This window comes from Pygocentrus nattereri, chromosome 26, assembly GCF_015220715.1.
Source record: "Pygocentrus nattereri isolate fPygNat1 chromosome 26, fPygNat1.pri, whole genome shotgun sequence".
Classification (NCBI taxonomy): domain Eukaryota; kingdom Metazoa; phylum Chordata; class Actinopteri; order Characiformes; family Serrasalmidae; genus Pygocentrus; species Pygocentrus nattereri.
Window position 1 is genome coordinate 9,793,482 of NC_051236.1, and position 25,801 is coordinate 9,819,282.

General features: G+C 38.1%; 1 protein-coding gene across 1 annotated transcript in view; it reads left to right on the forward strand.

Moving 5' to 3' along the window:
- The first annotated feature begins 837 nt into the window (after nucleotides 1–837).
- The window catches only part of rtf2 (replication termination factor 2), a 47,600-nt gene continuing 22,636 nt past the window's right edge, over nucleotides 838–25,801 (forward strand). The window contains exons 1-5 of the mRNA XM_017705257.2: nucleotides 838–1,064; nucleotides 1,462–1,556; nucleotides 1,691–1,784; nucleotides 2,471–2,610; nucleotides 4,544–4,622. Coding sequence (XP_017560746.1) covers nucleotides 996–1,064; nucleotides 1,462–1,556; nucleotides 1,691–1,784; nucleotides 2,471–2,610; nucleotides 4,544–4,622 — 477 coding nt within the window. The 5' untranslated portion in view covers nucleotides 838–995. The remainder of the gene's footprint in view (nucleotides 1,065–1,461; nucleotides 1,557–1,690; nucleotides 1,785–2,470; nucleotides 2,611–4,543; nucleotides 4,623–25,801) is intronic.

The following is a 25,801-nucleotide window of genomic DNA, read 5'->3' on the forward strand; positions in this document are numbered from 1 at the left end:
TCGACTTGCAATGCTTCTGGGAAGGTCCACCCACAGCGACGTATTAACTACATTGTCCTGGCTACTTGGCTGTTAGGTCAGTGATGAAGGAGAATCAATTTTTCCAAAATTCTACAGAATTAAACGGTTAAGATGTAAGCAAAGTCATTCAGAGTGGTTTGGTGTGAAATGCTCCACTCTAGAGAAACTTGCCGAGTCAGAATTGTTCACAGTGGTGGTGATAAGAGCCAGACGTCCACCTCTAAAAGCTCCCTCACAGAAAGTTTTTATATGAAATGGTTATGAATGCACTGCCTGATGCCTGAGACACTGATTTATTATAGTTTTGTGATAAAGGGTTGGCTTAAAATGTATTTAATCCATTTATTTTAATTCAATCTTGGCCGAGAGGCACACACAGTGCGTTGTAAGGCAAAATAGTCCCCCTCTCAATTTATTTTTCAGATTTATGACCATGTTACCATCATTAATTTGACATATTTAAGCTCAGAAGACACATGTAGGTTTGCTAGTGGGTTTGGATAGTAAGTTTAAAGGCCATATTTGTGTTGTAGACATCCCTGGCCCTATCACCAACACTGGAAAGACGTCTGTGAGTTTCTCTACAGTTATCCATTTCACTTCAAACCACTCTGAATGACTCTCTTCACAAGGACTGAACTATTCAGAGGTTTTGAAAAATTGGTGGACTTCCCCTTTAAGCCATTTTTTCTTGTGAAAAATGTGATGGACATAAAAGAGGTTTATGTAATGTAATGAGGGGTCTTGGGCTCCATCTAGTGCTTAAACTAGATAACTTGCATTAAAAAACATGTACAGTTGTTCATTTCCACGAACACTCGGTGGCGACAATTCAGTAACGAGACCCGACTAGCTGGAGGACCCTCTTTGTGCGCTTTCCTCGTTTGTTTATACGTTAACTGCCTGACTGTGTTTATCTGTGTACTACTCGGATTTGAAAGGTCGATAAAAACCCCCCTAATCTTATTTTCAACATGGGATGTGACGGCGGCACTATACCCAAAAGGCATGAATTGGTTAAAGGACCAAAGAAGGTGGAAAAGGTAGTTAGCGGCTAGCTAAAACAGTAGCGCTAGCTAGGCTTCGATAGCCAGCCAGCTAGCGCTAGTTAGTTCCTTAACATGACGGCTCTGGTCTTTGTTAACGTTTGTCATGCTCTAGATATTCTAGTTGGCTAGCTTTTTATCGCTTTTCTCCGTTAACGTCTTTCGCACGGCTTGTATTTTATTTGACTTAATGGTCTAAATGACATGTTTGGCTACTTGACTGGCTAGCCACGAAGCTAGCTAACCTGGTAGCTAGCGTTAGCTAGCTAGCTCCCATATCAGGTCCAGTCAGCTAGTTTTACACGTTACTGATATCTGTTTTCGTTAGTATTTGTCACTACAGTATGCAGAGGGTTGTAAAGCTGTAATCCGAAAACAAACTGGTGTATTTCAGGTGGATAAAAATGCTGAGCTCGCCGCCAAGTGGAAGTACTGCGCCCTGAGCCAGGAGAAGTTGAGGCGTCCTATTGTGGCTTGTGAACTTGGGAGGTACGTGTGTTTTTTGAGCTAAGTTTGTTTAGCTTGAGGGCTAAACAGAGGTACTTTCTGTCACATCCAATATCTGTTTCCAGACAATCAATCAAATGCATGTTTAAAGCTGACTGAAGAGGTTGTTTCAACAGGCTGTACAATAAAGATGCTGTCATCGAGTATCTGTTGGACAAATCAGCAGAAAGACCAAACGTAGAGATCGCAGCTCACATCCGTGGCATTAAGGTGAGAATAAGATTTTATAGAACCAACACGGGTTTAAAAACGTGCGATTGTGTGAAAGTCATCCATTAAGTCGTAGTTAAACTTGTGAATGCTACTACATAATCTCAATTTGTCAGAAAGAAGTAAATATAAAAAGCCTGTTTATCCATTTGCACCTGCCAGTTTAGTCTCATTTTCATTTTTTTGTTAAGGTTGTGTTTAAAGTTCCCCTGAATCCTGTTTTAGTAACAGCTTGATGCTTTGCAGAAAATAAACAATGCACTGTAAGGCTTTCTTAAAGGCGTATTCTGGTCCTTTATAGCCTAAACCCTTGTTATTATTATTTGTTGTGTTGTGTAGTATAGTTTAGCACATTGCATCCCTCAGCCTCATAGATCTGACAGCGTTCACAATTTTGTGTCCTTTTCATCCATCGGTGTTTTGTCCATACAATACCTAGATGGTATTACACAAAAACCTTATTGGGAATAAACATTTCAAACCTAAAGCACTTGTAGTTTTCAAAAGTTTCTTTTATCGTCAAGATAAAACCCATAAAAGTGGGTTATCCTTGTCTTTAAACCAGACAAATCTCACTCTCTGGACTCTTGTGGCCTCATAATATGAGAGTAAACATGTTAAAAGCAGATGAACTTGGGCAGCATTAATATGCTCGTTTCACATGCTTGGTGTTTTTATTTTTGAAGGATGTGAAAGAGTTGAACCTGACCGATAACCCAGCGTGGGAAGGAGATCGGAGGAACGCTAAGGGTGACTGCTATGAGGACATGCACCGCGCCATGTTCATCTGCCCTGTTGTGGGACTGGAGATGAATGGCAAACACAAGTAAGAGCTCTCCGTTTTACCGATATATGCTCAGATTGTCATGGTCAAGTAGGACTGAAGTGTCACAAGACTTAAAATAAACAGTGGTAACATCAAACTCTCTGCTGTTTTAATATGAATAAAGCTGTCAACCTAGTGTAGAGACTGGCATTAAAACATTAAAAGATTTATGTATTTTGAACAAATGTGGACCCATTTTTGCCTGCTTGAAAACTTTATGATAATTAACCACCATTATTCAGTGATTAACTATTAACAGGCAAATCTAAAATCAAACATGTGACCCATCAAAATATCAGTAATAAAATAGATCATTCTGGTTATAAAATCTGTTTGCCTGAACCACCTTTGAAGCTATTGTATAATAGTATATCGCTGATGTTGGAACAAAACCTTGTATCTCCATTTTTGACGTTTTTCCAGTTTTTTTATAATTTGAAAATACCTGTTGTTTTTTTTACGTCGTGTGTAAATTTCATGATGAATGGACCAAAAGAAGCGGCCCAAAATGATTTGGACAAACGTCTGGTTCCATTGACTTACATTAATGTTTTTTCTTTCTCCTGTGAAGTTACCATTTTGGAGATATTGGAGGTTTTGTTCCGACAACAGCGACATGCAGAAACTTTATGATGTGTAATGTATGTGTGTATTACATGCAAGGTATACCCATAACTGTACTGTAAACACACCCTGCATCAGAACCCAGGAGACTGACAGCTGTAATGTGTTTATGTTTACATGAACACAAATGTTGACAAAATAAATGTAATATGCAATGTTGGTCTTGCTTCTGAAAAAATTCTCAAATCTACATTTCTGAAGATATATTTACCGCTCATTAGTAGCTCAAGTGAAAATGAGCATAAATATCATAACCGGGTCTAGTTTTGGCTCAGTGTACCTCAGTAGCTTTCGAAAGTCATTGGCGTTCACCAAATCCTTCTTTATAATTTTGCACAAGCATGTGTCGTTTCATCACACTGCCGTCCATTCAAAAACATTCCTCCGCTGGAAGAATAAACCAGCTAGTTCAAATAGGAACTGTTGTTCTTTATTTACTGTAATAAAATAATTTGGTCATTGGTCAACAAAGTATCTTCCACAGTTCCCAAAATATTCAAAGAAGCATGTACAACAGTGTTATTTAGATACTATTATTACCTCACCACAAAATGTTAAAATGTAATTTTTAATAGTAAGAATTTTGAATAATTTGGTAATGAATGTATTTCATTAAAATTAAATAAAAATCCCGGTGTATAAATTTACAAGATAGAAACTCTTGTATATGTTAGTTGCTTGTCACATAAAATATGCAAGTCTATTAATTTCACTGCTTAAAATTTAGCAGAAATGTATAGCAAGTCTAATTGTGGAAAATCAATATGTTAGGTAGTCCGTTTAGCTGCTGTGCCGTATTTTGTTTTACAAGTGAGCACTGGTTCCACCTAGTGGAATGTCTATCAGGATTGCATTAAAAATTGTGTAGAGAACTCATATTGTACACCATTGGTCACCAATCATGACAAAAGAGGTCTGCCTTCATGTTGAGTCTGTTTCCAACCACAGCCTCTCACATCTGGTCCAGCTCATTAACTTCTTCAGAAGTTCTTGATTGGCTATATCAGATGCATTAGTGCTAGTTTAAGGGGTGTGTCATATTAGATGCATGTTGGAACTAAACTTTGGAGGAAAGAAGGTCTGTTTGAGGAGGGTTAGAGACCTCTGTTGTACACATTAGCGCAAAGAGATTAATGAGAACACTCTGGAATGGTTCATTTGTGAAAATATAAATTCCCCTTTAAACAAATGGTAATTAATAGTAAACCGTTTAAGCAAGTTAAACAGTTGCACTTAATTATTTGTTTCTAAAGTGTCAAATTTTCGAGCCTGTGAAAGATAGTGAGGTAAGTGTTTGTCTTCTTGTCAGGTTTTGCTATCTCCAGACCTGCGGCTGTGTCTTCTCAGAACGAGCTCTTAGGGAAGTCAAGACAGAGATCTGTCATAAGGTAAGAAGCAGCCTCAAAATGTGGTCACTATTTGCTTTTTGCTTTTTTTTTTGCCATGACACAAATTTGTAGGCTACAGCATAAGGCTGCACTCTGAGGGGAAAAAAAACATGACGTTAAAGCCTACCTTAGGGCTGTATTATGTGGGTAAATAATGGAGTTATTTCTGTTGAGAAATGTCCAACAAATCCATGAGTCTGCAGTCTGTTGGTTGGTATGCACAAGTAGCATCTGGGCACAGATACTAGCCTGACCAGCTCTTGATGCCATACATCGCTTTTTCTCCCTGACAACGTGGACGAAGTAATGAAATGGTCTGTACTTTCTTGGGTCAGTGCTTGTGGATGTTTGCTGCTGATGTGATACATCATTGTACTCGTGCTGCTGCTAAATTTCGTTTCATCGTTACATAGTTTACATGTGACCACATTGCCTTCTTGTGGATAGTGGTCCCCACAATGCTCTTTTAAGCCACATACTTCTTTTTGTTGTAGGATTATTGATGAGGAGTAGATTTCAAAAGACTCAATTCTTCAACTCCAGGAAACCTGGGTGTCAGAGCTGACTCTTGGCCAATGTCTCTAAGAGTCAAAAAGCATTTATTTTCTTCATATTTGCATGATCTGTAATTATTAGGGGTAGGGGAAAAATCAATTCTTAGATGCATCGCAATGTGGATGATTCTGAATCGATTCACATGTCGAAAAATGATTTTTTTCTAAATTTTTATTTATAATGTAACATTGATGGAACACAAAAGGAAATACAGCACCTGGACAGTCTGTGGCAGCACATAACAAAAACACAACTGGATGAGTAAACAGCCCAAATGTTAAGAAGAGCCATTTGTCCTTTCAACAAGAGTCAAACCACCTTGGGAGCCACATTTTATGTCCAGTATGTCTCAGTATGTGCAAATGTCCTAGTATAGGTTAAGAAAATATGAGCAAAAATTACATACTTTGCTCTGCTTTAAGCTTTAGCTGTAGCCGCATTCCTCACATCTCCACCAGAAAACCTTTTCTTCAAAATTAGAAGAGTTTCATGTAAAACACCACTTCTCAGTCATCGAGAACCAGGGCTTTTACACACAAGACCAAAAGCGAAGTTACAAAAAATTATAACAGCCGTAACGTGCTGCGTTGACATCCATTGCCACTGGATCTTATGTCACTGTAACAGTGCACTTTATTGCAGAAGAGTGGCAGCCAGTGTTGCCAGTGTTTCCAATGCGCCAAACAAGAGCAGTGTATGAAACCCTTCCCGTTCACTTGCCACATCACTTACATTTACAGCATTTAGCAGACGCTCTCATCCAGAGTGACTTACAAGAAGTGCTTTGTCAATCTAGAGAAAGTATCTTTGCTAGTTACCAATAGCTTAGAGAAAAAGACAGTCCTGGCCTCAGATACTGCTAGAAACAAATATGTCACTGCAGACACCAAGAGAAAAAGAAACAGAGTTGAATGCAGAACTCTGTGCCATTCAATGCAATACAATAACAATAAGATAAAACACAATAAACTACAATACAGAGTGCAGTACAATAAAATAAGTGCAGCTTATAGTTCAATGCTCATATAAGTGCTGTGTAAAGAGATGAGTCTTCAGTCTACGTTTGAAGACAGCAAGAGACTCTGCTGTTCGGACAGCCAGTGGGAGTTCATTCCACCACCTGGGTGCCAGTACAGAGAGCATTCTCGACGCTTGTCTTCCGTGCACCTTGAAGGATGGCAGGTCAAGCCGAGCTGTACTCGAAGCTCGAAGTGCTCGTGGTACAGTTCAAGATTTCACCATTGCCATCAAGTAGGTAGGGGCTGGTCCATTTTTGGCTTTGTAGGCAAGCATTAGGGTTTTAAATCTGATGCGCGCCGCTACAGGAAGCCAGTGAAGGGAGCGCAGCAATGGGGTGACTTGAGGATGTATCAAGACGCATCGATACTCATTTTATAATCGCATCACTGCCTCTGAATCATGATCGAATCTTGAGGTGCCTAGAGATTCCAACCCCTAGTAATTACCATAATTTGTGTAAACTACAATCAGGATGGTTTGCTCTTTGATGCATCTTTTACTTTGCAGCTCTGTCTCTCTCAGTTATAATTAAGTCGATAGTCGGAGTCAACCCCATGAAACCTAGAGTTGTACATCATTAAGTAAGACTACTGAACGTTTTGCTTTCTTGCACCCCACAATTCAAAAACAATCCTCAGCTGAATGAAAAACTTGCCTATTTTGGAAATTAAATTAGTTTACTAAACAAAAGTGTTGGTCAAACATTTATGTATTTGAAGGTTAATGGTTAACCTTTTTAACATTCGTGTCATGATGCAACATGTGTGTCAAATTTCTGACATCAAGATGTAGTAGATCGCTGAGTTTTGAAAGGTGCCATGACTAAGCGGGAGGGTATTGTTTTCTTCTGATCTCCAAAGTTGGAAATGTCAACTTTGAATATGTCTGTGTGGTAAACATGTGTGGTTTCCAGAGAGACAAATGTTTGCTAAAAGGTCAGTGATTTCAGTTTTATTACATGTGTAAGTTAGTCATATGAGCTAGTTTGTCTGGATAATAAGCAGTGTGACTCCACATTGTGAGCATGATGTTGTATTACAGTAATTTCCTATCTTTTGTCCTAAGATCTGACAAGGTCAAGATAAGATGTTTTACAAATTCATATTACAGAAGTGAACCTTATCTTCATTTAGCAAATATATCTTACAGCATCTTATCTCAAGTTGGGAAATTACTTACTCAGTCAAAGTCAGCCATCAACTGTCATGTCTGTGACCAAGCAACTGATATGTGCACAGCTGAAATGTCAACACGTGATCAGAATAATGTTAAAAATCTAAGTTGCAGCTACTGTTACTTATTAAGTTAAAGCAAAGTTCAAACAAAACTGAAGTGCAATAAACTGGAAGTTAGGAATATTATGACAATGAAATGGGCTGTTTCTCAGAGCAGGGCTGTTCCGCAGTTTTCAGGTTCCATCTCCTAAAGCTTTAGATGGCCTGTGAGCAATGCTAACTTTATTCCTCCTAATAAACAGCCACACATTCAACCAGGTCTCCTTATTGTTATTAATCACCCCATCACTGTAAAACTGTTTGATTTTTTTTTTTTTAAATCAAAATTAACACACCATGGTCATAAGAATAGATGTTGTGAATTGAGCCACCGTATTGAAACATAAAGAAAAGCCAACTCATTATGTCAGTAGTGAACTATGCTGCCTGTTAAAACAGAAGTTAGGACACCTTCGGGGTTGTCTTAAAGTTATGACGGTATTTTATTAAATTTTGTCAAGTTATGATCTTTCTGTAAGTCTGTTTTACCATCTAGAGATAGGAGAAGAGAGAAGCTGTTATTCTCTAAAAGCTGTCCTAAATTAATTTGTAAATGAAGTTGACATAGTAACTACGATGAGATTTCAGATTTAGGATGTTTCTGTAATACGGCCCCTGAAAAAACGATGCTGTGCGGATTGTTTGGTTAAGACAAACCTTACTAAATTACTGTTTTAACAATGTTATCTATGCAGCACATTAACTTTATTAAATGAACAAAGCAAGCAAACCCACCTCAAGACTAGCAGAGAAAACTGATGGGGCTTCAGTGTTGAATACACTGAATGCAGTAGCAGGACAAATGATCTTTTTATTAATCCCAGTATATTAAATTGTTTGGAGCAAACAAAGCAGTTGTGTACATTTTTAAGTCCTCCTGAAATTACTTTATTGTAAATTAGGATGCAGTATATAAAGAAGATGCTGCCTGCATACTGGAATATTTGGCCATCCAAGGGTCTTTGGCTTTTGGAAGCTCATGTTTCTACATGCTACTCAGGAGTTTTTGACACAATCAGTACACTTGTGTTATATAGTGGGTTATTTAAAACACAGTCATTTTCTTATTCCTTTTAAAGGATGATGTAAAAAAAAAAAAACAAGCAGTGAAGGTAAGGACAGCGAGACCAGCTGCTGCCACTTTTAGTCAGTAGGTTTCTTTATCAGTTACAGTACTGCTTTACATTACCATAGCCTCTAATCGTCCTTGCAGTTGTAAGGACCCGCCACAACACTGCAGTGACGCAAGGACAGCTAACTTGTTGCCACATCATTGCCACCACAGCGATCAAAAAACACCTTTTAAATGTTTCAGCACCCTCTAGTGCAGCCTCTACTCTTTTGTCAGGGAGTATGGTTTATTCTGCCAGTTAATTGACTCAACCAAGTTTACAGTTTTCTCCTGCTGGAGCATTTAAAAAACAGCTGGTAGACCTACCAGAGCAAAAAGGTTCAGAAACAGATCCAAATCCTCATCTTTTACAGAACTAACATGGGTGTCGGGTTAAAACAGAATCAGTGTCATCATATTTTTATGTATATTTCCATAAAAATATTATGATAGTATATTGTTTCACAGAGGAAAACATGCATGACTTGCACCCCCTTCCTACTCCTAGACTTGAGCCTATGGTTGGGACATAACAAAGGCATAAATTATGTCTTTAATATATAAGTCTTAGTGTTATACAGTTTTGTCTGTATGTGTACAAAAATGTGAATTTTTATATTTATTTATGCTTTACATGTAGTGCCTCCCTATGCTCCCTGCCTTGTTTGTTTTTGTTTTCAGTATTTTATTAACAAATAAGCATGTAGATCACAAGAACTTTATTCACAAAGCCCAAGCATACTCTTTCAGACTATCATATGAAAGCATGTCCACACGCTCACATCAGTTACCAAGGGTCGTTAAGCTCTCATTATTTTTTAACAGTTTTTCTCAGTATTTAGTCACAGTACAGTTTTGGCCTTACTAATCCTACTGTTGTGCATTCCAGAATGGTAATGTCCTTAAATGATCAAACCAAACAGGATGAGCCTTATTAGCAAGCCAAACAAGATGAGTAGAGGGTTCGAGCCATAATTTCAAAATGACCTTTTTGGCTCTTAAAGCCAGTCAAAAAATGCTTTTTTGATGAGTAGAAAATTATTCTGCAGAGTCATTAAGTAGAAAGAAAGTCCACAGATCTTTGTGCTTTGATTTTCACAAAATATTGGACAATATTTGAGTATAGGACCAGAATACATCCACAATAGAACACACTTCAAACATATAATAATAGCTGTCATGTATATGCATGTGAATAATAAGGGTTTTGTGTAGGTGTAGTATATGTAATAAAGTAGTAGCACTGTGTCCCAGTTAGGTTTAGCATTATATTCATTCTCCCAAAGAGAAATAGAATGCTTTTTGTTTTTGTTCGTTTAAGCAGTGACATGTACACTGTACACTATGCCTTTTCATGCAGAACCAGAGTCTAATTTCTGTAAGGGGTTTAAAATTATTTGATTAGACTAGGGGACGCTGTAAGCCTTTAATGGGTTTCTCAGTCTTGAATAAAAAGGGATCTGGGGCCATTTGCATCAATAGTTTAATGTATTTAGTATAAAAGCTGTGTTAGGGCCTGCATGTTGTCTAGAAAACACCATCTCTGATTCTTATGAAAACCTTTGCTGCCAGAGAATTTAGGTGTGATCTGTACTGTGTCTGAAAACTGTCAGGTTATTTTTTTTCTTTCTTTTTTTTTTTTTTTTCTTCTTTTTACACAGCGTGGTCCAAATATGTTTTTTTTTTCGTAGATGCATGATGCAACATGAATGAACTAGCATCACATTTTTAATCAGTAAATGCATAGTAACCCAATTCTTTCCTGTATATTTTTACTCATTTCAGTGCTGAAAGCATTGCACACAAAGCATGTCTTGTGACAGCCTTCACAGCTGAAAATATGTTTAAGTGAGATAAGTGCACCTTTCTGAGATATGACACACACCCAGCAATAACCGTTGTTCATCATAGTTGAACAGCAGCTATTCAAAAAAAAAAAAAAAAAAAAAAAAAAAAAAACCCCAAGTGAGCGCAAAGTCAATCTTGGGTGAGGGCTCAAAAAGCCCTTAGTAAACAATAGGCTTGTTAGCCACAGGATGATGTGAATATTTATTTTTGTTTTTGTAATAGACTACAGTCTTCCTGTTTAGCATATTTGGCACGTTTTATTAGAAATGTAGGCATTTAAGCTTAAGGTTATGACAAGCTTATTTATTTTGTCTCAACTTGTTGCAAAATGTTGGGTTTAGCATTGTTTAAATCACCAAATTAAACATCAGATTTTGCAGGCCTATGCAGAAAAGCTGTTTAGGGATGCTGAATGGATGGAATTGTATTATACTAGCTCTTAGTATTTCTTTGATTTTGATTTTGACCTAAATTGTCTGTCTCAACAGCATTCGTGGCCGATCAGGTTGTTGTAAGGAAAAATAGCAGCCGAAAAAAAAACTTTTTTTCCTCAGATTTACTATTAATTTTATCAGCTTTATCTATACATCTCAGAAGATTCATGCAGTTCCAGTGGTAGTTTTGGATATAAATAAAATGCCTATGTTTGTATTGTAAACATTATGTACTCTGATTCCCATCACCGCCACTGTGAAGAAATCTGAGTCTGTATGATTTACTACTACTGACTAATGTACAAAATTTCAAAACCTATATAAAACTGCTGGAATTCCTTTTTAGAAAGAGGTCACTTTAAAAATTAATAAAAAAGAAAAATCATACCCATCTGGTCTGAATCTCCGGAATAGGAACCTGCACCTAGAGTTTCTTTATAAACTGACTGCCAAACTGACTTGAGCCAACCTCTGAAGCACCGACTCATCATCTCGGAATCATTTAGTGAAACCCCAGCTATAGTTGTCATACACGCACTACATGGACTGGGTACTGCATGACACAGTTTAGGACTTAAACAATGTTTACGTACTATATCAAAATACTTTTCTTTAAGAAAAAGTAAGAAAATATAGTTTTCTGATATGTGCTCTCATGTGTTTGTTGAAATTGATGGTATAAATCCAGAGCTTATTTTTGGAGATGAAATAATCTGTTTCTGGAAGTTGGTATCTGTTGTACTAATACATTTATGGTTTGTTTGTGGTAAGCTTCAAGAATCTGGGTGCCATGCATAAAGTGCTATAATGGAGGACAGAAAATCATCATCCACTAATACACAGCAATAACCTAATCTAATTTGCTCTGGTTGGACTCTGCAATCACTGAATTCTCAAATGCATAAAAGTACTTTAATGTAGCACAGAAAAATATCACCCACTAATGCATTGCTAATCTGACCATGCTGCAAAACATCTCTCAAGCAGCCTAAAGCAGTGTTGTGGAAGCAGGCTGGTTTCTCTGAACTCCAATATACGCTTTCACTTGTGGCTTCCTATATAGAGTTGTGTGTATGTACTAGGGCTGCAACAAATGATCATAGACAATGAACAAATTTCATAGTCAAATAATCTATTGAAAGGATTAATCGATTATTCTGACTTATGAATCACTACATTACCAAATTACTAAAGAACGCACTATATTGCCAAAAGTATTCGCTCGTTCTAACTGTTCTAACACTTTAACATGCTAGTTCACTAGACAAACTGTTTGTAAATATGTTTTTAGGTTTCCAGTGGTTGAAGGTAACATTTTCAAGGAAATGCTCCCAGACTTCTGTAATCGTTTGTAATGATTTTTCTTTCGCTATCTGCTCACATGGGTACAACACTATTTATGAATTGTTGCCCTCTGCAGGTTAAGTCGGTAGCTCACTTTAGGTAGGATAGCACTTTGAAAATGTAAACAAAATATGAACAGTGCACCACAGATGGAAAATGTATTTCTGGCCGTGTAATCGGCTGAATGTAAATGGAATCTGGATTAAACCTATCTGTAAATTAATTTTAAGATGTAGACCGAATGACATGGCTAAGTGTAAATAGACTTTAATATGTGAACATATTGAAATTAGTTTTTTTTTTTTATAGATTGTGTTTTTTTAAATCATTTAATAATGCTTTGATATCTGATTAGCAAATCCTAAAAGTAAAAAGGTAATGACTCATGGTCAGCCCATTATGACTTTATTCTGTTAGAAAAATAGAAAAGTGCAGTTATTAGTCTGTCAGCAGTTAAATATTTCATGTTATAGGTAATGTTTCTTTAACAAAGTGAAATATAAAATGTTTCTGTCACATTAAACACCTCCCCTAAATTATCTAGGGCAAAGCACCAGGCCTGTCATTTTATTGTGTGAAAGGAATAAAGGCACTAAGGATGCACTGATACCAATTTTCTTTTCTGATACCCCAGTAGTATACTAACTACTAATACTTACACTAACTCTGTCTCTGATGTATGAATAGCTAGTTTTATTTATTTACTGTTATGTAGTTAGTATTTGCTATTATATAATTATTACTAAGAATTATACTTAACCACTTAAGTAAATATGACATTTTATTGTGCAAAGTGAGGTGTACACTTAAGCACGCAGCTGCTACTCTGGCTCTGCAAAACAGTGCTAAAGATCGTTTCACATCTAGATTCAAGTAATTTGTCTCCTACATGCATTTATTTCACTTGCTCTTCGCATCAGACGTTGGAGTAAATATTAGTCATTAATGCTGTCAGTACCAGCATTTTTCTAGTTTGGTTGAAGCAACAGGCTGCGAAACCTTGCTGCTGCCAAGACTGAAGGCTATCATTTCCCTAGGACACTGGCAATTGCTTTCATGTGTCTCATTAATCTTTGCTCCTGCTCTAATAATTTGGACTAACATGAACTCAGACTGTAACTGACTACACAGTGAGAGATGAGTGTTTGTTAGAGGAGGGGTAATGGTCTGGGTCTGTTTTTTGTGCTAGGCCCCTTCCAGTGAAAGATATTGTTAATGCTTCAGCATACAAAGACATTTTTGACAATTGTGTTTACAACTATGTGGCAACAGTTTGGGAAGGCCCTTTCCTGTTCCAGCATGACTGTGCACCAGTGCACAAAGTGAGGTCCATAAAGACATGGTTTGACATGTTTAATGTGGAGGAACCCCACTGAAAACCTTCAGGATAGATTGGAACATCGAGCCAGGAACTTCTCGTTCAATATCAGTGCCTGATAACATAAACGTTGGCCATATAGAGATTGCTTGTACTCGTTTAACTTACCAGGATAGGGACGAGATGCATAGTTATAGTCAGATGTGAATGATAATTGTGTTACATTAGTTTTAACAGGTCACAGCTGTAGAATGACATCCTAGTTTACTTTAAAGTTAATATTATCTGTTCTTCCAGTAGCCTGCATTATTTTGAATGAAGTGTTTGGTTTGGAATTTATGAAATGCCAGATTTGACTAGTGATATTTGGACTTATGGCACTGAGAGCAGAACTAACAAAATGGCTTTAAACTGCATGTGTAGCTGGTAGGACACAGAGAACTCCATGTGAAAACCCATTTTATTATCTTATTAAAAGATATTCTGGTGACAAAGTCATGGAATTTTTTTAGCATATTGTAAGGTAATTCAGTTTTAGTCAAATGTGAGTCAGTCTGTCACAGTCTTTTGCATCACTGACTGGAATTTATGTTCTAAAAATGTTAATTACTTCTTCCGAAGCCAGCGGAAGTGGCAGCCCATTACATGTTTTCAGTGTACTAACAATGCAGTAATTTGCATCAGAGTTTTAATTGGCTCAAAGCATTGCAGAGAAAAATGCTGAGAATGTTTTCCTTCACATTGAAGAGTATTAAAAATGTGTTCTGTGCATTGTCTTTACATGAGATTAAATAAAAGGTACAAAGAATATGTATTTGGTTATAAGGATACGAAAGCAAACATGTTTGTAAGTAGTCTTCTGCTGGTTGTGCATTCCAACGGTCTGATCTTTATACTAAGAGTTACAAGAGTTAGAGGCTCTGTGGTTTCTGCTTTGACTACCACCTTCAAGAGAATAGTTATATGAATAAATGATTTACCATCTTGTAAACTTCCACTCTGTTAATTAGTAGTAAAAAGCCCTGCTCAATAAATTACTCTGTATTTAATGAAACTTGCATTTATCCATAGCCTTGTTTAGCATTTAATCATTGATAAGGAGAGAGACGGTTTGCATTTATTTAGATTCGGTATATATCAAGCACACTTCTGTGTCAGAAGCAGTTATCCCAACCTTTTTCATGTCAGAACCCACATGTAGAGATAGTTTGTTTTTGTCCCCCCCCGCCTGCAACTGGTTATTTCCCAGTTAAGCCTCATTAATAGTAATGACAAAAGCCAAAGTGATCAGAGTTCAGCGCAAAACCATGCGATTCCCACGTCAACAAAAATAGCCTAAAAACTAAACCACAATGACCACGCGTCTTATCTGTCACTATTTGTGTGACCCTTAGTAACACGCAGGACGCTTTGCATGCATGTGAACATGCTTGGTGTGGGTAAAAAAGCCCACATTTATCAGAGCGACCCACTCATCCATGCACTGTGACCCATTGGTTGGAAACCACCTGAAGTATTAACTATTTGCAACTGTTTTAATTTGTGACTTATAATAATTTGTGTTAATGTGGTATTTTTGAGCTCCATTTTCAATAGCCCCAATTAATCAAAGTTGCATTAAAAAAGATTTGATCACTTTTAATGACATACAGACTATTCTGCATCAGATTCGTACACCTTCATGATATTCTACACCTAAATGATAAATCGGCTTCAACGAGTTAGATCATGCCCCTGCCTACCAGTACTTTACAGATCATTTCTGTGAAGCATGCATGGAATTCAGATGTTCTGGCAGCCAAGAATAAATAAATAAATAAAGGGGTGACTGCAAGGATAAAATGTGAAATTAACAAGAACATCTTATTTTGGTTGTGTAATAGAAAATAAAGGCACAGTGTAATAAATCTTTTTTTAAAGATTTTTTTCTTTGTTCTCATTGTTAAATAAGTACATCTACGTTAGTATAAGGTTGCCATGTGTGGACATTATTAGTGCTATTGTGATTAGTTTTATTCCTATTATTGTAGATGAAATTGATGGTTTTGGTTAATTGCAAATCAAGCATTTTTTCAGGTTGTTAAACTATTACACAGACCTTTAGATGCACTTCTACCAGATTATACAGATATAACAAAGATGAAACTGAATAACAGAAGTGTTTGCTTCTGGACATTTTATGGATTGGATTTGGCTTTATGCAACTTTGATGAAAAAGGTCTGTGGTGTGCTAAAGATATCAAGTGCATTTGCTATACAGGGTGGGTCATTTATATGGATACACCCAAATAAAATGTGAATGGTTGGTGATATTGACTTCCTGTTTGTGGCACATTAGTTTATGGGAGGGGGAAAACTTTTCAAGATGGGTGGTGACCATGGTGGCCATTTTGAAGTCGGCCATTTTGGATTCAACTTTAGTTTTTTCAATGGGAAGAGGGTCATGTGACACCAAACCTATTGAGAATTTCACAAGAAAAACAATGGTGTGCTTGGTTTTAACATAACTTTATTCTTTCATGAGTTATTTACAAGTTTCTGACCACTTATAAAATGTGTTCAAAGTGCTGCCCATTGTGTTGGATTGTCAGTGCAACCCTCTTCTCCCACTCTTCACACACTGATAGCAACACCGCAGAAGAAAAGCTGGCACAGGCTTCCAGTATCCGTAGTTTCAGGTGCTGCACATCTCTCATGCTCTGTAAATTCTAACCAGTAACTAACATTCACAAGTGGAATGACTCATGCTGTGGAGATATACTGTTAAAAATCTAAGGTCGGATTACTAAAGAAAACCTTTGGAAAGCCTGAAAAGGCCAGACAAAGTTCTTTTTTTTTTTTTTTTTTTTTTTTTTTTTTTTTGTGGAACTATGCCAGTGTTACCTTCTGCATCACGTAGCACTCGACTAGTAACAGAAGAACAGAAGCTAACATGATCTAACACAAGAAATGATAGAAAATTACTTACTGAAATGGCTGAGAACATACCTGGAAATGTCTAAGATGGTGATTTCACTGTTGGGAGGCCATTTCATAACTACATTTACAAATATATATGTGTAAACTAAAGGTCAAAATATATTTTAAACATAACCTCCTTCACAATAACTTGGGTGTGTTTTTGGGAACTTGAAGCATTAATACATTCCACAATGTTCTTGCTGGTCTCAGACCAGTGTACCTACCCACTGCCTTTAAAAGATAGGCATCAACTACTTAAATCATATTGCGTTCATGTGTAAATATGTAAATCCATTTAACATTTTTGGCTCTAAACATTTTCTTTTTGTTTCCAAGTTGCCCATCACAAGTTATGAAATATGATCATTTTAATGTTGTCATACAACTTTAATTAATCACTCTTACAGAGATATGCACTGAAATTAAAATATTGAATTATAGAAATGCTTTTGAAGTAATTCATTAGATTATACTAATGGTCTCATATGAGTAGCATAAATGCTAAATAATCAGTCATAGTACATGATGACTGTTAGCTGGACATTGATATCTCAGCTTAGAGGACAGCTGAAACTGGATCATCCACTGCATGTAGCTCAAAAATACATAAACAATCACATTTCAACGCAATTGGTAAACAGTTGTTTTAAGCTGTCAAACCTGGAGAAATAGGCACAAAAACATTAGACACACTGACCCTATGAAAAAGATCAGTCAGTGTCATCTGTTACTGTAGCAGTGTTAGAATCAGCATTAAGGAGAACGTTTGATTGGGTTAGAGTGCAATCATTGATCGTCCGGACTTTAAATCATAAGCAAGCATGATATTGTTAGTAGTCTAGGGTGTTGTCCGTCATACTTATGAAATACTATACTTGTTCTCTTCACGCTATCTGAACATAGTTAAACCATACTTGTCATAATATCTGGGTGTGTTAAGTAAGCTCTATCCTATACTGTGCTGAAACTATAACCTTATAGTTTTGGTTTTTAACCCATTAAACCATTTAAGTCTTCCACACTAAGCCTAAAACCTAGATCTGGCCAATTTCAGGAGTTTCGCTAAATTCATGCATTATTTTGTAGAATGCTGCTGAATTGTCCATTGATTGCATGTTATTAATTAACAGGGTGAAAATGACAAGTTTCGTATTACAAGGAAACTTCCTTTAACCCTAGAGTTCTGTGGACAATTGTTAATCTGTAGAGAGAGAGAGAGAGAGAGAGAGAGAACTTTAGAACACACATCAAATATTTCACATACTACGTCACCATTACTTATTTGGAAACTGCCAGTGATTTAAATTCCTCACTTTTCCCCAATAACTGAAGGCCTTATAAGAAAGATGTTAGGGCATGCTCTGAGTAAGAGCCCAAATACAAAACATCTCTTACAGCTTACCAATTCTGCTGCCTATACATTTCCACTCTGAAAATGGATAATTAAAAAGCCCAGATCACCATCTGGAGCTCCTATATACTGCAAACATAGTGTTAAAATACTGAATGATTACAGAAAGATAATAAAATTGAATTAAAAAGAATTCATGTGTGACAATTAGGATAAATATTTTAGACTGGGACATTATTGTCATTCAAGTTTAGACCTTGCAGTGCGCATTAGGACAAAATTACATTGCATTGGTTTAGAGTAGATCGGGGAGAAAAGAAAAAAAAAGTAATACAATGTAGTGCAAAGTGTAGTGCATATGTGAACATGTATATCAACAGATAAATACATTTTAAATAAGTATATATACAAGAGAGTGTATTGCACTGGAGCCCCTGTGTATGGAGTAATCAAAAAAGAATTTGAGCAGCATTTTATTTAGAGTTCAGCAGTCTTATGGCATGTGGTAAGAAGCTGTTTTTGAACCTGGCTGTTCTGCTTTGAAGACTTCGGAACCTCTTTTCAGAGGCCAGCAGCGAGAATAGTCCATGGTGGGGGTGGGAGGGGTCTCTGTTTATGTTCTGAACTCTGGTCAGACAGCAGCTTGTCGCAATGTCCTGTATGGGAAGAAGTGAAGTCCCAATAATTCTCTCTGCTGTCCTTACCACCCTCTGCAGGGACTTGCAGTCAGGGGCGCTGCAGGCTCCTGCCCAGACAGAGATGCAACTGGTCAGTACAGTGCCTCTGTAGAAGGTGGTGAGAATCAGAGGGGTGGTATGCTCTTTTCATCCATCTCAGGAAGCTTCTCAGGAAGCTCTTTTGACCAGAGCTTCAGTGTGAGTGGACCCATATCTGAGAGTTTGTTATCTGTACCCCCAGGAACTTGGTTTTGCTGACTATCTCCACTGCTGTGTCCTTGATGAAGAGTGGTATGTGGTTGGGTTGGCTCCTACTGAAGTCGATGATGATCTCTTTGGTTTTCTCAAAATATAGGACAAGGTTGTTGGTTTTGCGCCAGTCAGCCAGATGGTTCACCTCCTCTCTGTAGTCCAGGTCATTGTCATCCTGGATTAGGCCCTTTAATGTCGTGTTGTCTGCAAACTTCACAATGTGGTTAGTAGTGGACCTGGTACAGCAGTTGTGGGTTATCAGGGTGAATAGCAGTGGGCTCAGGACGCAACCCTGAGGGTAGCCGATGCTCAGAGAGATGACACTGGAGGCGTTGTTGCCCACCCGCACAGACTGAGGTCTATTTGTTAGAAAGTCCAGCAGCCAGTCACACAGGTGGGTGCTGAAGCCAAGGGGGGCCAGTTTGCTTATCAGATGTTGTGGGATGTTTTAACATGAGTAATGCAAGTTCTATGCATTTTAACATAAGGAAGTAGAATCTCTATGTGTGAAGAGGACGTACCCCCCCTTACTCTGTTCCTGCTACATGAAAAAGTAATAATATTTAAGAAAACTGTCAAGAATCTCACATTGCCTCACACAGTCATATTAATTCTTTTTCTTTAGGTGTAATATCCTGTTCCCTAAATTGTCCTACTTATTTTAACCTCACACTGCACTCAAGGGTATGACATTACATAAACTGTAATGAAAACAGTCTGTCTGGTAACCTTACATAATACATAAAAAGCTGGAACTTTTGCCTGGACTCCTCACAAGACGCTTCTTCTTTCTACCTTCCTTTCAGCCTTAAGGGGCATTATTAAAAGTACTTAAATAAGTCCACTCTTACCTTTTTTAATTTGTTTCACAAACGGTCTTTTACCTTCCTACGAAGTAACTGGGTAGAAACACTAAAATGATGTGCAGATATTAGGCAAGACCCGTTGATTTGATTGGACACTTTTTTAAATTTAATACCCATTGATTTGATTTCAACTTTTGCAGTTTATCCATTAAACACCATCTCAAGCCATGGGATATTAAGTTACATTTATTTAGCACCTTTCTCAAACCAAAGGATACTTTACAGTACCAACACTACAGCAGCAGACAAAACCTACACACAAACATGTCTGAATAGCATTTGCATCAAACCATGGGGAGTTAAGTAATCTCAAATAAAATTGCTCATGTTGTTTCTGATACTGTATGACATTTTGTATAAAAATGGACAAAAAAAGCCATCTGGAAGCTTGAGTTTTGTCTGTACGTTTAAGGATTTTAGTTAATAATATGTCTTCTAATGGAAGAAACCACAAAAGTCTGTATGAGATAACAACTTGCTCCCAACTTGTATGCTACATTACCTTGTATGTCAAACTTTTTCCGTCAGTGTGACGCATAGCTGCAGTAGCCACTTAAGGAACAACAAAGCAGTGCTTTTTGCTCTTTTTGTTTTACTATCTGTTGCTGTACACCGACCAAATTTCAGAAATCATGACTGCAACAAACAACCCCAGTGTCTACCATCACCAGAGTCTGCTACAGCTGAGAAATTAGCCGCAGTCTCTTCTTGCAGACGGACTGTGGGAAGAACTGTATGAGCTAGGCTTGCACTTGTATGAGCACGGCGCTGCATTTGCCTGCTTGCCCAAAAGCGGTGTGCGAGAAGGCAATAATGAGGTAAGCGAGTTGTGGTGTGCACTCGGCTAATGGCTAAGTTCAGGCGACCAGTGGGCACTACTGGTAACCTTAGATAATCAGTCCTGCTTCTCAATGTTTGTTTTATGGAAAATAAACTGGACTACGCCCGGATCCAGCGGGCTACCCAGCATGAGTTTGGAGACTGCCGTGTTTTCGTTTTTGCAGAAGCATAGTTGACAAACCGCTCCAGACTCTGTTCTGGACTGAACTGTGTGTGTTCACACCTGTGGTGTGAAAAAACGGCGCTAGTCTGTAGGCATTGCTCACTGCTGGTGGAGTTTGCAATGGTCAGATCCAGGCCTTGACTACAGTGTATATGGCAGCAGTGTATATAGCTCCCCGTGCTAATGCTAATGCCACACTGAATGAGCTTCAGTGATCTTACAGTGCTATCAGTGATCTTCAAAACACACAACCAGACAGATTGTTGATTGTTGCTGAAGATTTCAACCACGCAATTCTGAAGTGCATGCTCTCTATATCCCCCTGTATGTGGAATCCGCAGGGCTAACATGCTGGATCTTGTCTACACAAACATCCCATGCTTGTACAGGGCCGAGCCCCACCTCCTCTACAGCTACTCAGATCACATCTCTGTGGAGCTCATTCCAGCATGGAGACTGTTCATCAGACATACCAAACTGCTTTCTTTGGTACTGTGTCTGTCCACTGCTAATGTGCAAAGTACTCTACCCAGAGTCAACCCATGAAAAACTTGAGTATCTGACAGCACACCTGGCTGGAATGTGGTGAACAGCTGGCAGATGTTCTCACAGACATATTCAACATCTCTCTGAGCACTGTAGTCATTCCAATGTACTTCAAGTCCACCACCATCATCCCTGTGCTGAAGAAGTCTCCAGTGTCCTGCCTCAATGACTACCATCCCATTGCACTCACTCCCATCATCCTGAAGTGTTTCGAGAGACTTGTCACTCACTCACTCACTCACTCACTCGTACACACACACACCTTTTTTTGATGCTCTACCTGCACCTGCGTATCTGGAACATTGCTGCTAATACTGTATTCTACTCAAGTATGTTATGATTTGGCTGCGTACACCCACATATCATAGCATGTTATTTATTGTATTGTTTCTAGTTTAATGTTTGCATACTTACGGCTGCACTGTCTCTGTCCTGTCTTTGTTCCATGTTACACTGGTCCTGGAGGAATGCAGTTTTGCTCCACTGTGTACTTGTACATAGACGGAATGACAAAAGCCCCTTGACTTAAAATAAGCTAACTCCAGCCACCAAACTTGTCTTTGCAGATACATAGGTAATAGAGTATTATAATAGACTATTTTATATTACTTAATAACTGAATGTGGTTTGTGGCAAGTGTTTGATTTAAGCCATATTTGGACAGAATTAGTTTTACATTATTATTTATTTAATGATTACCAGCATTAGTACAGCGATTTGTAGTCCAATACAAATAGGCCATGTCAGTCATTTATTTCGACAGCACTTTCCCACATCAGTAAAGATTCCACTGCCTTTTATCTCTAGCCACAAAAAAAAACCTGAAGCTGTGCAAATGTGACGTGTTGGTAAAAACGCTCTCATATCCTGTGGTCAAGGAGCAGAGTATGGAGGCACACAGAAAAGTGTTTACTTGTGTTCTCTGACAGCTGAAATCAGCTTCTTATTTGCCAGCTTCTTGTTCAAGGTTTGTCATTCCACCTTAAGTGGTGTGGCAGTTATTATATTGCCTGAAGCATCATAATGAAACTGTTACACCATTTTAAGGTAGAACAGAAAAAATTGAGAAGCTGGCAGAGAGCAAGCCAACCTGAGCCTTGTTGTCTTCTGTGGCTAAAATCAGGCTGATATGTAGCATTACTGTCCTGTTTCATGTGTACAGCAACTTAAATAAAAATCACAGAAAAAAAAGTTTGATTTTATGGTGAAGTTGACTGCTTGTTTTATCTGCAAAATTTCTCATTAATAACCTTTTTTTTTCATTAATATAAGTTATGTTAATCACAGATAATGGGAGCTCTTGGGCTCATTTCCCAGACAAAGATTAATCTCCATTCGCAGAAGTTTGTAGTTTGGGACTAAGCTTAAACCATGTCCAGAAAACCATTCCTAGGGCTCTCAAACAAATAATACTCAGTAAGAGGGGAGGCAGTCTTATATTGTATCGGTGTTTGGTCTTCACTTACCCATGATGCACATTTTATTGAAAAATATATATTTACATACATTTAATACATATTCATTTTTAATTGTTTCTTTATGTAAATATTTTTTTATAATGAAATTTTTAATTTGAAATGTTAGTTAGATACCACTCCAAACATTTTTGTTTTCGATGAAGTAAGGCATTAAGTCAGTTAGCACCTCCAGTCTTTAAAATAAAGACATTTAAATAGCTAGCATTAATCAAGCTCTGTTTCTTAACTCTGCATAAAATTATTGTTACAAGAAAACACATTGTGTGCCATGTGGTTGATGATTTCTTTTGCAATGAACCTACTTTTTCAGCCGAATTTGTGTATAAATGTATATATACACTGCTCAAAAAATAAAGGGAACACTTAAACAACACAATATAACTCCAAGTAAATCAAACTTCTGTGAAATCAAGCTGTCCACTTAGGAAGCAACACTATTTGACAATCAGTTTCACAGCTGTTGTGCAAATGGAATAGACAACAGGTGGAAATTATTGGCAATTAGGAAGACACACTCAATAAAGGAGTGGTTCTACAGGTGGGAACCACAGACCACTTCTCAGTACCTTTCTGCTTTCTGGCTGATGTTTTGGTCACTTTTGAATGTTGGTGGTGATTTCACACTCGTGGTAGCATGAGACGGACTCTACAACCCACACAAGTGGCTCAGGTAGTGCAGCTCATCCAGGATGGCACATCAATGTGAGCTGTGGCAAGAAGGTTTGCTGTGTCTGTCAGTGTAGTGTCCAGAGGCTGGAGGCGCTACCAGGAGACAGGCCAGTACACCAGGAGACGTGGAGGAGGCCATAGGAGGGCAACAACCCAGCAGCAGGACCGCTGCCTCTGCCTTTGTGCAAGGAGGAACAGGAGGAGCACTGCCAGAGCCCTGCAAAATGACCTCCAGCAGGCCACAAATGTGCATGTGTCTGCACAAACTGTTAGAAACCGACTCCATGAGGATGGTATGAGGGCCCGATGTCCACAGATGGGGGTTGTGCTCACAGCCCAACACCGTGCAGGATGCTTGGCATTTGCCAGAGAACACCAGGATTGGCAAATTCGCCACTGGCACCCTGTGCTCTTCACAGATGAAAGCAGGTTCACACTGAGCACGTGACAGAGTCTGGAGACGCCGTGGAGAGCGATCTGCTGCCTGCAACATCCTTCAGCATGACCGGTTTGGCAGTAATGGTGTGGGGTGGCATGTCTTTGGAGGGCCACACAGCCCTCCATGTGCTCCCCAGAGGTAGCCTGACTGCCATTAGGTACCGAGATGAGATCCTCAGACCCCTTGTGAGACCATATGCTGGTGCGGTTAGCCCTGGGTTTCTCCTAATGCAGGACAATGCTAGACCTCATGTGGCTGGAGTGTGTCAGCAGTTCCTGCAAGATGAAGGCATTGAAGCTATGGACTGGCCTGCCCGTTCCCCAGACCTGAATCTGATTGAGCACATGTGGGACATCATGTCTCACTCCATCCACCAACGCCACAGTGCACCACAGACTGTCCAGGAGTTGGCAGATGCTTTAGTCCAGGTCTGGGAGGAGATCCCTCAGGAGACCATCCGCCACCTCATCAGGAGCATGCCCAGGCGTTGTAGGGAGGTCATACAGGCACGTGGAGGCCACACACAATACTGAGCCTCATTCTGACTTGTTTTAAGGACATTACATCAAAGTTGGATCAGCCTGTCGTGTGTTTTTCCACTTTAATTTTGTGTGTGACTCCAAATCCAGGCCTCCATTGGTTAATAAATTTGATTTCCATTGATGATTTTTGTGATTTTGTTGTCAGCACATTCAACTTTGTACAGAACAAAGTATTCAATGAGAATATTTAATTCATTCAGATCTAGGATGTGTTAGTGTTCCCTTTATTTTTTTAAGCAGTGTGTGTGTGTGTGTGTGTGTATATATATAATTATATAATTATCTGCAGCAGTAATCGCTAATTGTCATTTAACACAGCAAGGCTATATGAGTAGGTTTTACAAAGCACTAAAAAGGGTTCTGCTGTTATATCAAACTTACAAAAACTCAAGAACCATTTCAGGTGACAGGTAGAACCGTTTTCAGAAAGGTTCTGTTTAAGACCATATACATCACATTTTCCATCAATCTGAAAACTATTTCACCCTATAGAGAACCTTATAAGCTTTCATGTTTTTTTGAGTGTCCATGGTTCTATATAGAACCACTGTCTACTAAAAAAATCTGTGGAGAACCATCTTTAAGTGTAGGCTTCCACCTACTTTTTTTATATGTATAGAAGTGTGTATGCTTGCCTGACAAAGCTGTATTTTTGCTGATATAAAAGAAATATAATAAATTACAATGGAAACGCATTTGCCAAATTTTGCAACAATATACAGTGTTTCCACTGTAGTAGTGAAATATGATAGAAGGCAGTATGCAGGTATTGGCTGACTAATTAAAAAGCTGGAAAGTAATGTTATATGAACAAAGTGCAAAACAGTGGTGCAAACAGTAACAGCAAACAGATGTAAGTTGCTTGCTGCCAGCATTTCTTTAGTCATTACAGTGTATCCAGTAGGTCTGAAATACATTTGTATGAGTTTGTACTCTGGTCAAATGACATGTTTTGTGGATTTTTTGAGTATAATAGTGCTCTTACGTAATATATGTTCTTATCTCATATTAGGATTCTTACTGTCTGATTATTGAGTATTAATAAAGCAAGTATGTTTAGTCTAGTGCCTTAATCTGTAACCCTAGACACAAAACAATAAATCTCACATGATCTTACATGAGAATACAATTTCTAAAATGTAGCATTTCCTCAATGGCTTTGGATCATCACAAATATGGAAAGCAGTCAGAACACCACAGCAAATAATAACGTAAGCAAAATTCTTGTGAAATTTTGTGAATTGTGTTTAGTAAAAGTGGATGTGGCCAGTGTAGCTTTCATACTGAGCTTTTCTGTTATATTGACTCCACTTCCCATTACAGTAAAGTCCATCTAATGAGAGTGTAACACATTATCCTCCCTATGTTTAATGTAATTTATTATTTATGAATGACTGATGCCTGCTAAACGCAGCTGTAGGCAGATGTTGTAAAGAATAGTTTCTGTTTGTGAAAAATTTCACAGATAGTTGTCATACACATAACCCTGAG